Source organism: Macadamia integrifolia, chromosome 14, assembly GCF_013358625.1.
Source record: "Macadamia integrifolia cultivar HAES 741 chromosome 14, SCU_Mint_v3, whole genome shotgun sequence".
NCBI lineage: Eukaryota > Viridiplantae > Streptophyta > Magnoliopsida > Proteales > Proteaceae > Macadamia > Macadamia integrifolia.
Window position 1 is genome coordinate 192,373 of NC_056570.1, and position 21,797 is coordinate 214,169.

At 37.3% G+C, this 21,797-nt stretch overlaps 1 protein-coding gene and 1 long non-coding RNA gene across 2 annotated transcripts; both read left to right on the top strand.

Annotated features, from left to right (window-relative positions):
* Positions 1-7,608: 7,608 nt before the first annotated feature.
* Positions 7,609-9,913, top strand: LOC122061653 (GDSL esterase/lipase At5g41890). Its single transcript, XM_042625069.1, has 5 exons — positions 7,609-7,855; positions 8,338-8,474; positions 8,557-8,799; positions 8,927-9,185; positions 9,512-9,913. Exons 1-5 carry the CDS (start codon positions 7,609-7,611, stop codon positions 9,748-9,750), a joined length of 1,125 nt encoding a protein of 374 aa, XP_042481003.1. The 3' UTR covers positions 9,751-9,913.
* A 10,602-nt stretch (positions 9,914-20,515) lies between these two features.
* Positions 20,516-21,289, top strand: LOC122060925. Its single transcript, XR_006134504.1, has 2 exons — positions 20,516-20,648; positions 20,792-21,289. It is a non-coding gene; the product is annotated as an uncharacterized LOC122060925 (long non-coding RNA).
* Positions 21,290-21,797: the final 508 nt, after the last annotated feature.

Genomic DNA, 21,797 nt, shown 5'->3' on the forward strand with positions numbered 1-21,797 from the left:
TGCTCTTAGTCACCTCTTTTTCTTGTTGGGGGAGTGACCTTTGGTGGGGTTGAGGGGAGGGGGCTTATGGGAATGTCTTTCTCAGAGAGTTTTATCAGAAGAGACTAATTCCTCCAAGAGCTAAAAAACAAACAAAACAATAAGACATGATTTGGGGCCATGATCATATCAAGTAAAGCAAGCAATAAATAATACAGCCAACCTCTCATTTTCCACTAAAAGCTGGTTCTAATATTGGGCCATTTGATTTGATCTTTCAGTTATCCAGGGGAACCTTAAGTCAGACTATTATTCTCATTATCATTATTGTTCTCTCTTTAGAACCCTGGACAGGTAGCGCCTCCTTTTAATTAAGGGATTCTGTACGTTCTCTCTGCTTCAGTTGACACTTTCATGACTAGCTGTGTTGTCATCATACATGAAGTGGGAACTCAAAACTTAGACTTTACCCTTATAAGGTAAAAAATAGAGAAGAGTTTGATAACCTCTCTTATGAATCTGGTAATTTAGGTTTGATCCCTTGGATGGAAACCAATTTGTTCTGGGATCAGTTCAGCTTCATCATCAATGTGATGGGTCTGTAACAAAAAGACCTTCCCACGATGCTTGTCTTGACAATCCCCCCCCCCCCCCCCCCCCCCCCCACACACACATGTCAACACAGTAGAACTGTGTAGAAGTCTACCATTTTCAGGTAAAGGATCGTTACAGGTTACAAACACAATCCATTGAAAGAGATTATCTTCCATTACTGGTCAGAATGTTGGAGAGAAGCAGTGAAGATCAGGTAAGAGTCCATTAATGGGCGGAGTGTGTGCAATGAAATGATGATCATTGACGTTGTGTCCACGTTCTTGTTATTAAGTCATTTGGCATTTCATTTGATCATTTTTCTCTACCGTGGGCCATATCTATGGTTGGGTATGTCACACAGCTTTGATTATGTTGTGTGACGGTGGCTACCTGGCTAACAAAATTTGTCAATGCAATTTTGAAAAAAATTTCCTGGGGAATTTACTCTCACTCCCCGCGTATATTTACTAAAATTCTTCTACCTTTTACTTTTTTACTATACTCCTTTGCTTTTACATCTCTTTCTCCCCTGCTCTTTTTCAATACCCAAATTATCCTTCCTTTTCACTTGTTCCTATTACACATTTTTTCAAATTGATTGGTTCAAAACATGGTCTGAACCACACCACTAACATGTTTTGTCTCATCCAATCATCAAGGATATTGTAAATTTAAAAAGAATAATTTTGTATCTAACTAATATCTATATTGATATCATATATTCCAATCGGGTACCACATGTTTTTTTTAATTTTTTAATCCCTAGATTGGCGAGACCAATACCAATCTAATACCCTTAAAAAAATAGAATGGTAAATTTGTGATGATTGGATGAGACGAAATAATAATAATAATAATAATATAAATAAATAATGTCTTTAAGAACACATCAACTATGTCAATATCCTTGATGATTGGATGAGATAAAACTTGTAAGTAGTTTGGTTCAAACCATGTTTTAAACCAATCAATTTGAAAAAGTGTAATAGGTTACAAGTGAAAAGGAAGGGTAATCTGGGTATTTAAAAAGAGCAGGGGAGAAAAAGATGTAAAAATAAAAAAGCAGGGGAGTATCAGTAAAAAAGTAAAACGTATGGGAGTTTTAATAAATATAGGCCAAGTGTAGGGGAGTGATAGTAAATTCCTCATTTTTCTTTTATCACTTATATTTTCACCGGCCTATTGTTGTTTTATTGAGCCCCACCTCCCACCCTAGACCCTGGCTTCCATTTTAGTACTTTCGTTGGTCACTTACTCACCAGGGATGTCAATGGGTTGGACTTTCATCCTTATATATATGATCCGAAAAGAGTTTATCTGTAAGGGTTTGATCCCTCTGATGAACGATGATTTAATAGGTAAATGATGGCGGTGGTCATGATGTCTTAGAAACCTGATCCATCCAGTCATGAGAAGTTTTTTGTGAAAGAGTAGTCGCATTAAAAGGGTCATATACTATTTTTACTTCCATGATTGGACTACTTAACTCTTCGATCTATAGCATATCTTCTCAATTGTAAAAGCTTTACTTTCTATATTACATGAATTATTGATGTAAGATTTGTCCCTCTTGATTAAGAAACCTCTCTTCCTTTCTTTTGGTCTGCCCAAAGAAGGTCGTGGCGATTGTCTTTCTATGGGTTTTTATGTTTTTTTCTCCTTAATTAATACATTCAAATTACCTATATATATATATATATATAAGGTATATGTAAGAGCATTAACTAGTTTGGTTTAGTTTGGTTTGATCTAGAGGTAGAAATTAAGATTGAACCATTTGTTAAATAATTTTGTATAATAAAATCAAAGTCAAACATTTTATTAAACGGTTTCAAAGAAAATGTCGCACCCAAAAATATAATTTCATAAACTCTTATATAAAAAAAGTATAAACAGTTATTTAATATAAACTTACTTCATCTTTTTGAATTTTGAATTGTTCTTTTTAGGAAATAAAAAATAAAACATAAACAATGTCCTCAATGTATGGTGAGGCCATGAGGATGTCAAAAATTCGGGAGGATGTTATTTATTTAATATATAAATTAAAACTTAACTATTCAAATAGTTAAACCAAAATGAAACCGTTTATTAAATATTTTCATTTTTAAACTAAAATCAAACCATTTGTTGAGTGGTTTCACGGTTCTGATATAAACATTAGGTTTGATTTTGATAAATGGTTTTGACACCTTTAGTAAATGGATCAAATCCGACCTCTTAACAGCCGTTTTATGAGTATGTGTTGTTAGATCAAACACCAAGAAACACGAATAAAGAGAGATAATAGATCCGTACGGCACAGAGATTTAACGAGGTTCACACACCAAGGTGGTGTGCTACGTCCTCGGGCGAAGAAGAAGATGATTCACTATGCAGAAGAAAGATTACACCCTAGCAGCGGCGAGGAAGAACTCGCCCTGAAACCCTAGCTTCGTGAAAACCCTAGAATACAATGACTCTCAACAAGCAATAGTACATTATATATATATTCCAAATAGCGGTTCGACCCATCGGGTCGCAGTCGATCCGGTCGAACCATACCGCGGGGGCGTAGCCCCCGCACCCCCATACAAGATACGAGATCAATGATGGGCTCCGGGCTTGGGCCGATAGCTTCCATCATAGATCTCAGAAAAATTCCCATTCGGGTCGCCACCAAAATATGTCAGATCGGGTCAATCTTCAAAACGGGTCAAGAATTCGAGACAAACTTAACATGTGTTCTGCCTTTAGTGACCAAATATTTCTTCTTATAAGTGTGGTGCTCTTACTGCCATTTAAAGGATGAAGAAGGGTATTTATGGAAGCATAAGGGACATGTGTTGGAACCTAAAGGGAACTTGCAAGTGAACGTACGTGCAATGGATCTCAACTTGTTGTTGAGGGTTGATGTCTTGTATTTAATAGTTTGAGTTGTTGGCTACCTTCAGGATATTATAGCTCTTTGTTTTCCTTATAAATTGATAGTAATAGGGTGTTGTTAGGTTTACTGGGAATTATTTGTAAACACAAAGAGGCGTGAAGAAAAAATTTTAATTGCTAGTGAAACTGCTCTCATCTCTTCATGAACGTGGCCACCTTGTCAAATAATGTATATACTTATGTTATCCTTGAGTGATTGTTTCACTTTCCGTTTCGTTGTTTTTTCTACGTTGTGTATAGATTTTTGTTTCTACATGTGGAACCTTTTGTTTGGAATTTCTTGTTGTGCAGTCACTTAGTAAGCTCTAATAAGTGGCTTCTAACTTGTCATGTGGTTGAGGAAAGCCAAGGTTTACATATTGCATAGTTTTGTCACTTTCTTTTCTTCGGTAAAATAGTATTATCACTTAATAGCAGGCCATGCATGCATATGCCATTGTCGTGTTACGTATTCTTTCCCCTCTACAAACCTGCTTGATCCTTTGAGAAAAAGCCTACTTATCTTCCATTAGATTTGGGTCCAACTAAATGGCCTTTCTTGGCTTCCTCTTTGTAGGATACAGGGCTTGTGCCGCCTATGTAGTATAATTTGGCTGGGTGAATCTTTAATTACATGAGTAGATATGGGTAGTCCCAATCTGCTCTTTGTGGAACAATGGAGGTTTCATCCCATTTGGTCCCTTTCTTGATGATTGCTTTGTCTGCGGGCTCTCTTGATACGACTTGTCCTTGCTTTAGGCATTCTTTCTTGTTTAGTTATGTCATATATGGAGTTTTTTAAAGTTTTTTATTATCAGTATATTGCAAAGATGAGAAAAACAATTACAGCACAAAGTGGGCAGCCTAACTAAGAGAAGGGGACATTCCCAACACTTTTTTTTTATTTTTTTATTTTTTTCTATATTGATCTTCCTGCTAAGCCTTTCAAGGTCCTCTAAGCTCTTCTAGGGTATGTCCTGTATATATTTTTGTATTCTTTTTTTTTTTTTCAAATATTTAGGTTGTGTTTGGGAGTCATTCAGTTTAGAAACGACGTTTTATGTCAAAAACAAAATTTTCAGTTTTTGTGTCAAAATGCCGTTTAAAAAGGGTGTTTAGTGAACCTATTTCAGGAACGATTACCCTAGTTGTTCACTTTTTGGTATTTGGAGCGAAACCAAAATGACAGAATCGAATTTTATAGTTCCATCATTTTGCGTTTGTAGCGTTTTTTTCCCCCTTTTTGTTAATATATATATATATATATATTGAAAGGCACTAAGTTGACACCAAACGCTTTATTCCATTTTTTTGTTTCCATAGAACAGAAAAACATCAGAAATGTTTTTCTGAATAACTACCAAACGCAACCTTAATAAAATTTTAGGAGCTCTCTCGGGTCCCAAATAATATTCAAATAAAAAAAAAATTTTGATATTACTTGTATAAAGAAAAATAAAAAGAAGCAAACTTCTGCTAAATTTTCATATGGTTAAAATCAATTGTTTAATCTATCATGTATTATATTTTTACACTAGGGGGAGATAGGATTCTTAATCATGGGTTGGGGCTCATTCGATAAGAGAGCCACAAAGGTAGGGTGATGTACTCATTCTCATATGCCCATTACTTTCTGCTACATAGATAAGATGATTGACATTCTAAAGGTTAGACAAAGGACATCTGTTAAATGTGGAATAATTTGCATCTCAACCAAATGATTTGGCATTGTCATGTTTTAAATGGTTCATATGCCATTCATGTTTCGAATGGTCATAGTCCATACGACATTCAATAAAATCCTCAAAGATTGACTTCTTTGTTCAATTTTGAAACCACTTTTAATGGCATGTGGGGAAATCAAAATTTTCAGCATTTTTAAAGCTATCATATGGCAATTATTGACAGTTATGGGTATGTAGTGGCAAAGAAGAACCTTGTTCCCTTTTAGATTTTCTTTTCAATTATTATCTTTAATTGTTTTAATTCAAGGGGAAATTATTGCCAACCAAGGGGTCTAGGGTGTAATAGAAGCCTTTTTAGTTGGCCAAGCATACTCTTGTGACATGGAGAATACCATTTTGATAATTTAGCCATCATTTTCTAGGTGGAGAATTCCTGGTAAGTGACTTAATCAAATTTTGGGGTCTATATCGATCTTACGATTTTGGGGTCTATATTGATCTTATGATCCACTATGTGTGTATATTAATCTTTTATGACAAATGAATCTAAGTTTTAAATCTGATATTTAAAACATTACATTGATACAAGGAGATGTCTGAATGATTTGGAAATTTAATACATAATTAGATGATGTCATGAACAACATATCTATTAAAGCTAGGCTGATCACCATACACCAAGTTGGATTGATCCTCCGACCTAATTTTAAACTTTATGATTGGAAAACACCAAAGACATAATTATCTATATAGTGTTATATTGCTAAGAATTATGTTTTAGCCAGAGATTAATATTGTAGGAGAAAGTAGGGTGCGCAATTCGAGCAAGTTTGGCTAGATTTTTGAAAACCCAGACCTATGGTGGGGTCTCAATCCCCTGCACATGCACGGGACAGCTCAAAGTCAGGTTGAGATATGTCAATTGGAACAATCCTAGCCACGCCCCTCCGAGCTAACCTCAACCTTATGCATGCGGACCTAAACATCCCAACCTAAGCAACTATACTATAAATAAAGGGAGAAAGAGGATGCTGCTAGGATGCTTACCATGGTAGCACCTCCTTGTGTCTATCTCTCTCATCTCTAGAGATAGACGTAGGGAGGCACTAGCATATGTTATGCAACCAAACATGAAAATCAATCCCATAATCAAATGAGAGCAAAAGAGATTTAGCAAAATTTGAACTCAAATGCTTGTGATAATATGTTGGTGTCATTTATAGATTTGGGTGATCTTGGTCATTTGGTTGAGAAAGGTTGAAAAATTTAGTCCAAGCTAAGAAATTCTAAGGGGTCTCCGGTGGTCTTAGGTTTTATACCCTAATTGCTTTTAGTGAGAGGGTTCTTTAAACAATTGGCATATGATAATACACCTATGAGTAATGGTGAAATAGTTTCATACATAAGGGCTATGAGAGTCTTTTTCTACTGATGGCAAGTCATAAGTGGAATATAAGACTTTTTTTTTTTTTTTTATCCCCTTCTAGGTTGGCCTGGATATTCACTTTTTTTTTTTTTTTTTTTGGCTAATGGTCAGCACAAGTATATTAAAAACTAATAAAGAATGAGACATTAAAAAGGACATTTAGGTCTCTCTGATCCACCTATAGCATGCCCATCAACTAAAAAGAAATCCAAAAAATCAAAGACAAAAACAGAAAAATTATAAAATCAAAATCTAGAGCTATGTTCAAGGTTCCAATCAATCAAACTTCATGGATAATGAATGTTGAATTACACTATTTGTACATCCTTCTATCTATCTATATATATATATATATATATATAGAGAGAGAGAGAGAGAGAGAGAGAGAGAGAGAGTTTTCGCATTGTGGATGGTGATTTGGTCATGGACTATTGAATAGATGCCATTTTTTGGCATCTGGGGTCAGCTTGTTTAAGTATGTCTTTATGTTTAGTAGTTGCAACCACCTTTTTTCGCTTTCACCTTGCACCAAATGTGCCTCTCTTGTCCTTTCTCTTGTACTCCTTTGTTTTTAGTGCCAATGTAACATATCCCAAACAGAGAATGGGTGAAAAAAAATAAATAAATAAATAAACTAAGGGAATATATAAAAATCTAAAAAAGCCTCCCAGATCATGAACAAAAGTTTAATTCAAAACCAGAAATGATCATTTTCAAATTCAACCACTCTTCCTTTCCTTCTGCTTTTGAGCATTAATAAACCATTGGAAAAGGTCAATATATTTAAAATGAAGTGATGACTACTACAGACCCATGTTGAGACCAATTCTTAGGAAGAACAGACATTTTCAAATACCTTTTTCTCTCATTCTCACCTGCCATTACAGGCCATGCAAACAGCTTCTCTTGTAAGTACTACTAAGTCATCAAGAACTAGTCCTCCATGTACGTAAGTAATCTCTGTCAATAAATATATATAAACTTGTACAAGTAAAGGATTGAAATATCTTATCACTGAGAATGGCTATGCTTAAGGCTTCACTCTATTCTCTCTTTAAGATATTCACTCTTCTCTCTCTACATGTATCGACCTGTGTATCTTTTACTTCTTTCGTGTTTGGAGACTCTTTAGTAGATGCAGGAAATAATGACTATCTCTTCACCCTTTCTAAGGCTGATTCTCCTCCTTACGGTATTGACTTTACTCCCTCTGGTGGAAAACCTACTGGAAGATTCACCAATGGTCGAACCATCCCCGACATAATAGGTACAACCAACTGGTTCATATATATATTATTATCACCATGATCGTATATCAAGTAGGGTGGAAGCTTCCATTTACAAAGTAAATTTATTTCTGTTGGGATATGATGTCTTGTATTCTGTTGTTAAGAGTCTTCGATCTCGAGGTCGGAAGGAATCGATCCACTTTGCATGTTAGCTTTACTATCGGCAGGCCTCATTAGGGTTATATGGGTTTTTCGATAAATTACCTGTTTAGGGTTTCGCTCTAGGTTTCTTTATCTCTAAGCAATCTAAGAGATGTGTAAGAATGAGTGGTTGTAACCATGTTCTCCATAGATCGTGAAGTAGATCTCATCTCCTCGTGGATGTAGATAATCTTACCAATCCACGGGAATCCTTGTATTGGATTGTTGGTTGTTTGTTTGCTATTTCCAATTTTTTTCTGCATCATTTTAGAATTATTTTTTTTAATAACAATTTCACTATATGTAAATGGTGTACCAGGTCAAAATCTAGGGGCCAAGTCATTTCCACCACCTTATCTCGCCCCTAACAATACTGGCAGTGATGATGTGATTCTTGGGGGAGTTAATTATGCTTCAGGAGCTTCTGGAATCTTAGAAGAGACTGGATCTTTGTTTGTATGTAAATGTTTTTACCTTTTCTATGAATTTTTCTTTAAAAATTAAGCCTATCTAAGTCATTATATATATGTACTCACAGATAGGAAGAGTTCCACTAAGGGAGCAGATCAACTACTTTGAGCAAAGCAGAAGTTACATGGTGAGCTTAATGGGGGAAAATGGAACCAAGGAATTCTTAAAAGGAGCAATGTTCTCAGTGACAAGTGGGTCTAATGATATCTTGAACTATCTCCAACCTCCCATACCTTTTTTTAAGGAAGATAAGGTGTCCCCTACCATGCTCCAAGATTTCTTGGTTTCCAACTTAACCTTACATCTTAAGGTACAAAAAATATTTTTTTGGGTGAATAGGTACAAAAAAATGTTACATATCCTAGCTAAGAAAACTTGAACAAATATGTATAAACATTATATTTATACTAATCATTTGTTTCTAATCTTATATGAAGAATTTATACAAATTAGGGGCTCAAAAATTTGTCGTCGTCGGCGTAGGACCTCTCGGCTGCATACCATATGTTCGTGCACTCCATTTATTAGTAGATGGGAGATGCTCAATCCAGGCTAATAAATTGATACAAGGCTACAATAAGAAGCTAAGGGAAGCACTTCATGGTTTAAATCAAGAGATGGGACCTGAAGCCATTTTTGTTTATGCAAATTCTTATGACATTGTTATGGCAATCATACGAGACTACCGACATTATGGTGAGAGATTCTTTTACTTATCAAACTCAAAAAAATTTAGGAAAATTAAAAAATAAATAAAAAGAAAAACTCCATTTGATTAGATTTAAAATGTTACAAAGTTAAACTAAGATCAAAATGAATTTGAAAAAAATATAATATATATATATATATATAAACAAACTTAATATAGTAACTACTAATGTCTCAACCAATTTCTTGAGAAAGGAGATATCTTTATTTTTCAACTACTTGTGGCACTATTGGTCTTTTCTTTTTAAAATATTTAACAATATTGCATTCTTTGTTGGTAATAATGAATACTTACGGTACTTGGCCACCTCTAGGGTTTGAGAATGCATATGATCCATGTTGTGGTGGCAGCTTCCCACCATTCATTTGCTTCAAAGGGAGGAATGCTGAAATAAGTTCTTTCTTGTGCGTGGATCGATCAAAGTATGTGTTTTGGGATGCCTATCACCCAACTGAAGCTACTAACATAATTATTGCAGAAAGACTATTAGACGGTGATGGAAGTATTAGTATTCCGATGAACATTCGCGAACTCCATAGCTATAATGCCTAACTGCAACAATATTTGACGTTCATTTATTTCATATATGTTTACACATGATGTTGTTGTGGCTTGTGAGGCTTGTAGCTCGTAATACTAAACATTTGGAATAAATATATTAGAAAGTCTCAGTTTCAAGGTTGAGAGATCCTTTCTAAAGTCATTAATTAGCAATCACACACTTCTTGACCCATGTGAAACTAAATCCTCATTCATGGCCATGGATTGCACTAACCCCATCAATGGGAGAATATATAGTAGTGGTTGACGTATCTTAGATGTACATAGACATATATGGGATGCATGCAATTTTGCTCGAGGATATAATTGAGTTTATATTTTGGACACATGATAGAATTGCCACATCATCATCCCAGATGGCAAATGAGGATGGGCAGGCTACTCCGATGACTTTTTCCCCCTTTATCATTATCGTAATAAGTGGGTCAGCTTGTAGTGCAATGGTTAAATTGCACTATTATAACAAATTGGTCATAAGTTCAAAACTAGAAATAAACTCTCTTGCGAAACAAGGGGTAAAACTGGATACAATTGTCCCTCCTAAACCCTGCATTAACGGGAGACCATGCATTGGGTTGCTCATTCCATTATCATAATAATTATAACCATTTAGAAAAGTATAGGAATTTGGAAATGGAAAGGAGGACCTCTTGTTTCAACTTCTATATTGAAGGAGACTGACGCTTGACAGAATTAAAATTGATACGATTTCAAGAGCCCACATCAAGTCATTATTGGTGGAAATGATATTGAGATTATAATGTAAGTGGGGTAGTAGGGACGAAGCTTAGCTCTAATGATATTGAGATCATATATTTCGTTTTCCTTCTCCATTTCATATGGTATTGATGACAGTTAATTATGTTAATGTCATAGGTGTCTCTGTTCCTGGAATGGCAACCAACAAGATTAGAGCGGCGTTAGGAGGGGAATTAAATATTATTATTGTTGAAAGCTCAACCTTCCACTGGTGTATCCCTATATGGTTAATGGGCCAAAGGGCTTTGGCAATTTAACTTAGTTCCATTAAAGATTGTTTATAACCTGTAACATCCTGATTGTTATTGAATAGCTAAATGTGTGTCAAGACCATCAAAGAAAGAGCATAATTGAAGGCCACGTGTGCTGTGATGGAGAAAATATGATAAGAAAACTGGTTATGGGGACCAGTTAATTACGTTGCCTGAGGAAGCTGGTACATAACAAATTCAATCTCTCTCTTTTTTTTTTTCTTTTTCTTTTTCTTAAGATCAGCAAAGAATATATTGAAAATTAAAAAAGAATGAATGAAATACAAACTACCCAATAGGGCAAACATGCTCAATTCCTTCTCCATCTTCGGCATGACCATCAGCAAAGAGGAATTAAGCCCAATTAAGTTGTCAACAAAAAACCAGAGTTTCAAAGAAAACGGAACCTTGGTCTCCCTATAGCATCCCACTCAATATCAGAAGCTATAAATCTAGGAGTAACATCCCAATCCATAGATGATTTACTCATTGCCGCGTGCTTAGCTAATCCATCCGCCACAGCATTGACTTCCCGAAATACATGACGAATACTCCATTTGATCCTCTTCAAATATTCCCAAAAGAAAAGCCACAATTGCTTAAAGTTCCATGGAATTTGACTCTTCTCAACACACCAAACCACTGCTCTTGAGTCACTGACCACTTCAATCCACCTTAAATCCATCATCTTAGCAATCCGGATGGCTTCGAAGAAAGCAGCAACAAATTCTACTCCAAAGTTAGATGAAATTCCATAAAAAACAGAGAAGCAACATATATTAACACCCATATGGTTTCTAACGATTCCCCCTGCACCTGCATAGCCCAGATTGCCTAAGGAGCAACCATCTATGTTAATTTTATAGCAGCCCACTGAAGGGGGATTCCAATACAGCTCCATAATTTTGCTAGATCTAGATGATGCCCTCACCAGATGAAAAGATGTTGATAGCTGTAAATCTTTGAGGGTTTTGACAACTACGGGAAAAACCAAAGAGACCTCATACAGATCATTTACAACCGCTTTCACCACAAAATTTGGATGCCTACTACAATTGTCATACCGTATTCGATTCCTTTGGTGCCAAATCTGAAGAAGGAAATAGACAAGAGACGCTATCCAGATTTACTTGATGGGAGAAGCAGGAGTCTTCCTTTTCCACCACGAGAAATGTTCCTGAATCGAAGGAAAGCTAGGCCAGTTCACTTAAAAAAAATGAGAGATCTCCTTCCAAACCATAACCGAAAAAGCACAATTAAGGAAAATATGGTTAAGAGATTCAGATTTAGCATAGCATATCTCGCATCTAGAGACCAATGGGATAGAACTTGCTCTAACCTTATCATCTGTAGGAATTCTACCCAGAGCTATCCTCCAACCAAGCACAGCAGCTCAAGGAGAGATGCCTTTCGCCCAAATCATACTGTGCCAAGGAACGCAAGAGGATCTAGGCCAAAGCCCTTCCCAAGCCGAGCGAACCGAGAAAGAACCAGATTGAGTTAGTGACCATATTCGCTTGTCATTCTAATAGACCATTGGAAGGGGAAACTTGCAAACTTGATCACAAATATTTTGCAACGTAGGAGAAGACACCTGCAGAATATCCCACTTTCCATTAGAAATAAAATCCACCACTTTTGCTTCCAAAGACTGATCACCAACTAGCCCTACTGAATCTCTAATCAAAGTTTCTAAAAACCATCGATCAGACCAGAACGAAATGTCTGCCCCATCACCCACGATCCATCTTTCCTTGGATTCCACAAATCCCCAAATCTTCTTAATACCAGGCCATATTGAGGAGCGAACATTGAATTTTTTGGGAGATGCCGATGCCATTAAAAAGCGACCTCTCAGAAAAGACGCTGCCAAGGATTTGTCTAACTTGATATAGCACGCCAATTTAGCTAGCATAGCCAAATTGACATCCCGCAGCCTATGGATTCCCAGCCCACCTTCAACCTTTGGACGTCATATATCTGACCATTTCACCGTTATTGATTTTGAGGTCTCTGCCTCGCCCGTCCAAATGAAATTCCTGATCCATCGTTCCATTAGAATAATAGAAGACGATGGCCAAAGGTAAACAACAAAATTATGAATGGGAATACTCCCCATCACAGACTTCACGAACTCCACTCGACCAGCCATAGATAGCATTTTTCCCTTCCACCCAGATAAACGACCTTTAAATTTATCAATCAAAGGTAAAATAAGGTCCTTCTTCACCCTTCCTTTAAAAATTTCCATGCCCAGGTATCGAGTGGGGAACTTACATTTCGGAATAGCAATTACTTGTTTGATTCAGTGTTTTCGCTGAGAAGGAATTTTTTTGAGAAACAACTTACTTTTCTCCATACTAATAACTTGGCCAGAATATGATTGGTACTTGTCTAAAAAAATTCGAAGTTGCTTTACTCCACGGATGTCTACATTAATAAAAATAAAAATATCATCCGCATAAAGCAAATGAGAGGGGGGAGATACATTCCTGGGACCAGGCAAGGGAAAGATTTTCTTCTCCACTATAAGACCACGAAGTCCATGGAAAATTACCTCCTCAGCAATAATAAACAACATGGGAGAGAGAGGGTCGCCCTGACGCAGACCTCGCTCAACCCCAAAAAACCCAACCGGCCCTCCATTCTCCGACAAACAGATAGAGAGTAAAATCTGATGAAAACAATCAATAAGAATCTGAGAGAAACCAAATTTGATTATGACGTCAAAAAGAGACATCCAATCCAGAGTACCATATGCCTTTTGAATATCCAGTTTTAAAGCTAAACCTCCACCAAAAGCTTTGGAATGCATCAAATTGGCTAATTCTTAAGTCATACAAATATTTGAAGATATAATTTTACCTTTTTGGAATGCCCCTTGTTCCTCATAAATCAACCTTGGCAGCAGAGTAGAAATGCGTATAGCCAATATCTTTGGGATAATCTTGAAAAAAAAATTCCCAAGATAGATTGGACAAAATTGACTTACCCTGTTAGCACTAGCCACCTTAGGGATTAGCATAAAAAAATTGGAGTTGACCCCATTAGTAATGATCTCCTTAGAGAAAAAATTCTGCCCCACTACACAAACCTCTCTATGGCCTTCTTGTTAGTGACCTGACTCTAGGGGTGTCAATTCTTAAACCGAACCGGTAAAATTGGCCGGACCAAACCGAACCGAAGCCTTATTGGGTCGGTTCGGTTTAGAGTATTGCAACCCCAAAACCAAACCGAACTGCACTGGAAACCGGATGAACCCGAAACCAAACCAAAACTGGCTCAAAACTTGGACTGAAAATGAAACCAAACCGGTAAGAAACCGAAACACTCCAAAATTCATTAAAAAAATCAAAATTTGCATAGTTTTGTAAACATTTGTATGGAAAGTCGAATCCAAACTGAACCAAAAACCAAAACCAACCTGGTTATAAATCGATTTAAGAAACCGAAGACAAACCGAAACCAAACCGCACTGAAACCGAAATCAAATCGAAACCGAAATTTCCTTATTGGTTCGGTTTCGATTTCAACTTTCCCACATCGAAACTGACTCAATCCAGACCAAAACCAAGCCAGACCGACCGATTGACACCCCTACCTGACTCTAACCTTGACCATGATGTTAGGAGGCTTTTATGTTAGTGTCTTTTCTTAGTGTAGCTTTTATGATATTTGTACACTTATGGTGTACAACCCCAACCCCACGTACGGCTGGCCATTGTTGGAAAAATAAAATTTTCTGACTCAACTCACCTTAGTAATGATTCAAGTTTCTTCACTTGTTGGATTTGTTTTGTGGGGATCTTTTTTGTGATCACCTTGAGGGTTGATATCTTAAGGGCCGTTAGAAGCTCATAGGGTGAAAAATTTAGCATTGCATGAGGTAATTTGAAAAATTGTATCTCTTTATTTTCCTAATAAATTGGCATCGACGGGGTTATTAGGGTTACTATAATTCTTTATAAACACATAGAGGTATGAGAAAAAAATCTTGTAACCCTTTCTCCATTGCCATAAAATTATTTTCATCCCTTCGTCGACGTAAGCATCTTGCCAAACCACAATAACCTTGTGTCAAGAGGCTGAGGATTCATGTACCTTTTGCATTCTACAGAGAGAGAGAGCTAGAGATGGGAAATTCATACCATGCACTGATTCTATTACGTCCTCATGGCCTTGCCGGCCAGGAATTGTAGAACCAATTAGTTGAAGGAGAGTACTCTATCGAACAATCAAACTAGACGTCTCAAACAACAAAAGCTCAAGGGATTAGGATTTTAGAGTTTGAAATGTTCAATTGGGTAGGGGAAGACTGATGTGAAGGGAAGCTAAGGCTTAAAGTAGGGGTGTCAACTTGATGCCCTTAACTTAATAGGACATTCTAAGGATTTTTTAAGACCGGTCTAAGGCCATTTTATTGGTATTCTCTTCCTTTAGAGAACAATTTTATGCATGATCAGTTTAGAGTTACACGGCAAGTAGGCCATCTAAAGCTTGTTTAGCCCGATTAGATCTCAAGCCAAATTGATCGATTATAACAGAACCAACCATGCCTACCCGCAGTGCAAAGGGTGAAATTGGTTAAGCCCGATTAGACCTTTCATTCCCCTACCATAAAAGGCTGAAAAATAGTGTGTATATAATTTGTGTATTATAGACCATAACTATGATCGGGCAAACATGAGGGAGTTAAAAACTGATGGAACTCCATATGCTCATTTGAATTGGGCAAAAATACCAAATCTCTTCACTCAGACAAACTCAATCAGTATACAAGGAATCATCTACACCACACCAATGGTAGCATGTGGAATCATATCGTCCATAAGGGCCCACAAAGGTCAATTAAGAGAGAGAAATGATAAAAAAAAAAAAAAAAAAAAAAAAAAAAAAGCTATGTGATAGAGTATACATTAAGTAAATAGTGTGGGTCTCTGGGGATTTTTTATTTTCTTTTAAATAGAAAAAATAAAGGCTGGGAACACCATCTGTGTGCCGCAAAGCCCTTCAGTGCTTATCAATCTCTTCCCCTTTTGAAACGACTCCCTTGCCCCTCATATATAATGCCCCGGCCATGCTTCCATTGGTGTCACCTGCTAGCAGGTGGTGTACCCTGGTCCTCTCTCTCTTTTCTCAAATACTAAATTCGGCCAAGTTAAAACTTGATTTTTCAATAATACTCCTAACAAGCAATAGTATAATCATTTACCAAAAAAAAAAAAAAAAACCAACAGTATAGTACTTAGAACCTCTAGCAAAAAAATCAGCAAATTGGCCTCACGAAAAAACCTACACCTTTTAATTCCCAAACAAGATCAACCCTACTCCCTCAAAAAGAAGTCAATTCTTGGGTCTTTTCCATTCAATGAAGCCTGCATCTCTCTCTCTTAAGTCAGTGGATTCCCCAGAAGGACATGAATGGGTTCATGGAAGTCGTTGACCTGATTGTTCTCTATTTTCTATAATTCTGCAACAGGTCAGGGCTTAGTGAGAAACTAAAGTAATATTCAGTTTTAAATATCACCAATGTCAAAGTTGTACAGAAAACCATTAATGGAAGAAAGAAAAGAAATACAGAAAGATCCATGATGTGTCGGTGATCTATATCTGTCCCTGATGGAATACCTGTGACTGAAAGTGAGTCTCCAAAGTCAAACCAATGAAAGAATTAGATTGCAGGACTGTTGTGACTGCACAAAACCACGCAACAATATTAAAGAGGGAGGGTTGGAAGTTGGGTTATCACCGGCCCATTAAACTAATCTTTGGTTGCTGTACCATTAACTGTTCTCCCAATCATGGTTTAAGATATCAGTATCACTATCAAGATTGGCCCAGCACATAATGATACAATAACATTTCAAAATTTTTAAAACCTTTTTACCCTTTGTCCTTATCGATCCACCAATGCAATATCACCCCAGGATCAAAATCAGCCTAAACAGAGAACAATCTGATCCAATCCCTTAACCCATTCTCCCAATCAATGGTTTAAATCTTCATATTTTTAATGGAAAAAAGAATACTATTTGATGGCATAGTCCCTGGCCAGGCAAAGAGAGGGACAAAATGATGGAACCACACCATACTGATGCCCCTTTGCACCCTCTCATTGGGCCGTTCTTGTGCAGGGCCGACTCGACCAGGTAACATTTTCTCCCCCTTTTAAATCTGTCTCCCACCCCTGGTGACTATTTTTAGGGAAGAAGAATGTTAACTAATCACGTGCCCTCTCTGACTAGACACATGAGCATGTAGAATTACCACCCACCCCCTATTAAATAAAATAAGGGCAAAAGAACGCTACCTATAAGCACAGCTACACGATAACAGGCACAACCAATAACATGGCATACGAGCCTCTTCAACACGAGGCAACACAGTCATTTACACCTCCAGTGTCTAGACGTAGACAAACAGTAGTGAATAGTGTTCTTTCTTCCATACATGTGATCTCATTGAACCCACGCTGGTGCAAGGGCTAGGCCAACCAGGTAATGATCTATTGCACACATTTTTAATCTACAAACGGATCCAGGATCCAGGGTCCAGGGTCCAACTGAAACATCCAAATCCCCATCTGTATTTATTCTCTGATTAATACATATCCTTTGTCTCCACAATCAAAACTCACCAGCGGATACATAAATGGGGTCATGCATTGGTGTTCTAAAATTTAATATAGGTCATCCTAGCTAGAGATTAGAAATTTATCAAATTCTTAGCTCTAGATGTTAAATAAGGCGAGCGGTTATTCTTTGCAAAGAGTGTGGCGGTGCGGTGAGCATCGAATGGCCGAGAGCATCCGGGCACATGCCTCAAAGTCATCTTGATCATCCAATACTCACCGCACTGCCGCACTCACTACGGAAGATGTTTTCACTAAATAAGACCTGATTCAACAAGTTTAAGGGGATAATGAAGAATTGTTTTCTCTCCATCACTGTGATGGGGAAGAAACCCCCTCGGAACTATGCTCTTCTATTGGGCTAGCTTGGTTATTTGTGCTTTGTTGGCTTTAGAGTACTCTTTCTGTTTTGCCCTCTTGGGCTGTTTTGAGCTTCTTTCTTTGTACATTCCATCTTTTTTTATTATTTGTTTGATTTAAAAAATAAAAATTTTGAATCTTATTATTACTATAGAAATGAAATCCTATGCACGATGCAGAAAACAAAAATAAGAAACCATCACACAACCACAATAGAAAGATTTATATGAATTGATTAGATGCCTACATCAATGGAAAAATGAGAACAATTTTCAGTAACAATGGAACAAGGTTTATATGCCCTCTTTCTCAAGACTCTAATGAAGGATATCTAATAATCCTAATAACCTATCATTGCAACAATTTATGGGGAACAATGAGAAACGAATTTCCCTAATTATTCCATGACACCTTTGAGCCTCAAGTCCAACGGGTTTTTAATGGTCTTTCAGAAACAGCACACTACCCAATCCATAGAATCCAAAGAAATCAACCCTCAATTACAACTGTAAGCTCCTTTGCGAGGAAATTAGACGAGATTGACATGGATGAAAACAAGCCATTAAAAAAAATCAAAATTAAGTCAAGGACATTACTTGAGTTTTTGAAAATCCATTTGAAGGAGTGTTTGATGGGGTTTAACATCTCCATAAGATATCAATTGTCCCATACATACTCATCCATTGTTAATTAAAAAGCTCAAGTTTCTGAAATTTTTTGTTTCAAAGGAGGTTTTGTGAAACAAAAGTAGTCTCCACTATGGTAGCTTTACATTAAACGTTTCTTGCAAATTTGTTTGTCTTGTCTAGTCTTGCAATACAAGATTGGAGGGTTAAGTAGATGATAATTTCTTAAGAGTAGATTAACTAATAATTGTTGATATTATTTGTCTTTAATCTTGTCTTAGCTAAAATATTGTACTGATAAGTAAGCTACAATTTTTTATGCACTTAAGGGAGAAAACATTCTTTTCCTTGATGAGGTCTAATACTTAGAGCATCATACATCTCTAACCATGAGGTTGCTTAACTATATTACAAAAAACTCTGCACCAACTTGTTAGGAACAGAGAGAGAAGAAGAAGAAGAAGAAGTAGAAGAGAGTTTTGTCAGACGTTGCTACAGGAGAGGGGGGAGATGAAGGGAACACGGAACACAACCAAGGACGAGGGTAAGGGGAGCCGTCCACAGCCAAGGATGACTCGGGTGATGGGAGCTAGGGGTGTCAAATGCTCGGGCTCAGTTGGGCTTAGCTAGGCTTGACCAATTTCACCTCTGCGCCGTGATTGCCGGTTTAATTAATCAGACTTACGTTATGCGGGTGGCCTTACATATAATGGATTAATTGAGCTCAGGCTTTAATCTAGCTAAACATGTCTTAGATGGGCTATTGGACTGTTTAATTCTAAATGGGGTCTAAATTGGCCATGCCTAAAATTGGTCTACAAATTAGGGCTGTAGGGAAAGGCCAATAAATGGGCCTTAAAAGGTCCTTCATATGTCTTGTTAAATTATGGGCATCAAATTGTCACTTTCTATTATAAATTGAATATCTAAAAATCCTCGTTAGTTAAAATCAAAGAAACAAAGCAATGGCAAGAACTTGGGGTTGGGGCCTTGGTTCTAGAATAGAAATTTCAAATAAATCCGGTGATCAATGGGTATGACCGTAATGACCATTTATAATCAGAGCCGGGTACGTTTATTTAATAGGTTGGGCCAGTTTCAGGGCTTTGTTGGTTGGGTTTGTCATTGCGGGCCTGAAAATTGACACCCCCAATCGGGTCAATCGGTGAGACTACCGGAAAAGAGGGGTAATCTTTGGATTATAAAAAACCAAGGGCGAAGGAGAGGTGGAACTTTTATTTTTCAAAAACTCAGATAGGGTAGGGAAGTATGAATAAATATGAAGGGGTATAGGGGAATGATGGTAATTGCCCCTTACCAGATTTATCTCAAAGAAAAAAGAAGAGGAAGAGGGCCAATGCCAAAAAAAAAAACAAGAGGATGGACCTAAGCACCTATGAAGGACAGCAACTGAGAGAGGGCAGGAGACAAATTGAGCTGCATCAATCTGTGAGCCATATATCCTTCTACTTAACTAGATGAATGAATCCTACTACGTTAGCCACAGTAAAAAGAAGTCAAAATGTAGGAATTTCCTGTTACCAGAAGCCTCATCACCAGATTGGGCCTCCTCCACACTTCACCCCTTAACCCTTAGGAGGTCCTAAGATGTGCTCTGAAGACCTTCTATCTGGACCATTCAGATTCTTCAATGGGTGTGGAAAAAGTAACGGACCCACTCCATTACATTATCAGATTCCATCCATTGAATCCAATGCAAAGGATGATACTGATACATATATTACTGTATCATCAATTGGTTCAAATATACCTTGTGCTGCTCTAGTTCCAATCTTCAATGAATTGATCTTTACCAAAAACAAATATAAAATTGGGTCATAAAAGGTCAGGAATCTGGACTCTAAAGGTAACAATGAACACCAACTTCCAAAGTCTCTGATGATCCGATGTTGATGGTGGAGAAGCCTGAAGGCCATAGATCTCTCCAGTCACTTGACAGTATACCCACAGCTCTCCTCCATCTGTTTTGTTTCACCAAACCTTCAAGTGACTGGAGAGACAGCCAAACCCAAAAGCTGGAATATGAAAATTGGAACATTGGGAATCATCCAAACCTCCCCCAGTCTCTCCAAACTCCAAAGATTTCCTAAAACTGTAACTGCGACAGGGCCTCCTCCACTTTGTCCAGTAGTGAAAAAAGGAGTCTTTAAAGCTTGTCATTCATCATTGACATTGAGGGTCTTTCATTAATGGGTTGCCCAGAGATTCTTGGATGCACTTGAGCTTAATTTCTAGTTCAAAGTAGATTTAATCATCCTCTTTTTGGTTCTTTCTTGTCTACCCTGTTCCTGAATCCATCCCAGTTTCCTGGTTAATTTCAATTTATTGAAGCTTAAACTGTATTAAGCTCACTCTCTCTCTCTCTCTCTTCCTCTGTTTTCCAGGTACTTAAACAAGGACAAAGCCAGGAACAGGAGGGTTCAATCTGATGAGATCAATGGCGGAAGAGAGAAGTTTGGTGGCCGTGGAACCAGGGAAGTCAGTATTGAGGATATGGGTATCGGTACTATCGATATGTGGAAGCTATTCGTGTGTGATGAGCAGCGTGGCTGGGGCAATACTCTTGGCTTGGTGGGAGATTCAATACCATCAATCCAATAGCCAACTATGGATGGTCCCTTTCGGTCTCATTCTCTTCGCAACACCAGCCGTCGTTTGGTTCTCTGTCTTCGCTTCTGGTATCCATCGTTCTTCTCTCGAGACAGATCAACGACCCCGAGTTGACTCTACATTCCTCAATGACTCTGTACACGATCCAGAGAGACAATCTTCAATCCCACCCCCTTCCCCCCTCCCCCTTTCCCTTCTTTCTGTAATCTTATCTGTAGCTGATGTTGCTTCTTTGTTTTAAGATTATAAGATGATGATGATGATTATGATAATGGCATCTTCTATAATAACATATCCAATAATTTCACTCTCCATCTGGGAGTCTTTCCTGCAATCTATACTGTATATGATGCAGGCAACCCACACAAAGGCCTAAGGCTAGAACTCCAGAAAAACCTGCAAGTGGGAATGAGGGAAGGGAGCAGGAGGGGAAAGGGAGGTGCCACTCTGTCAGCTGTGTTTGGTGACAGATCTTTGGTTTGGGTTTATGGGATGATGGGATAAGAAGAGATTTCTCCCTTTCTTTCTTTATTGTTAGAATCACATGAGAATCGAAGGTTAATTCCAATTGTTTTATTAGGAAAATTACATGATTATTCACTTTTGGGTTTTCTTTTATAAAATTACCCACAAAAAGTTTTGATCAACAAAAATATTCAAAATTATGTTTCTCTTTACAAAATTATCCATTTTAAGTTTAAGTTGACAAAAATACCCAAAATTGAGTTTGGGTTTACAAAACTATCCACTCAAAGTTTTAGTAATAAAAAAATACATGAT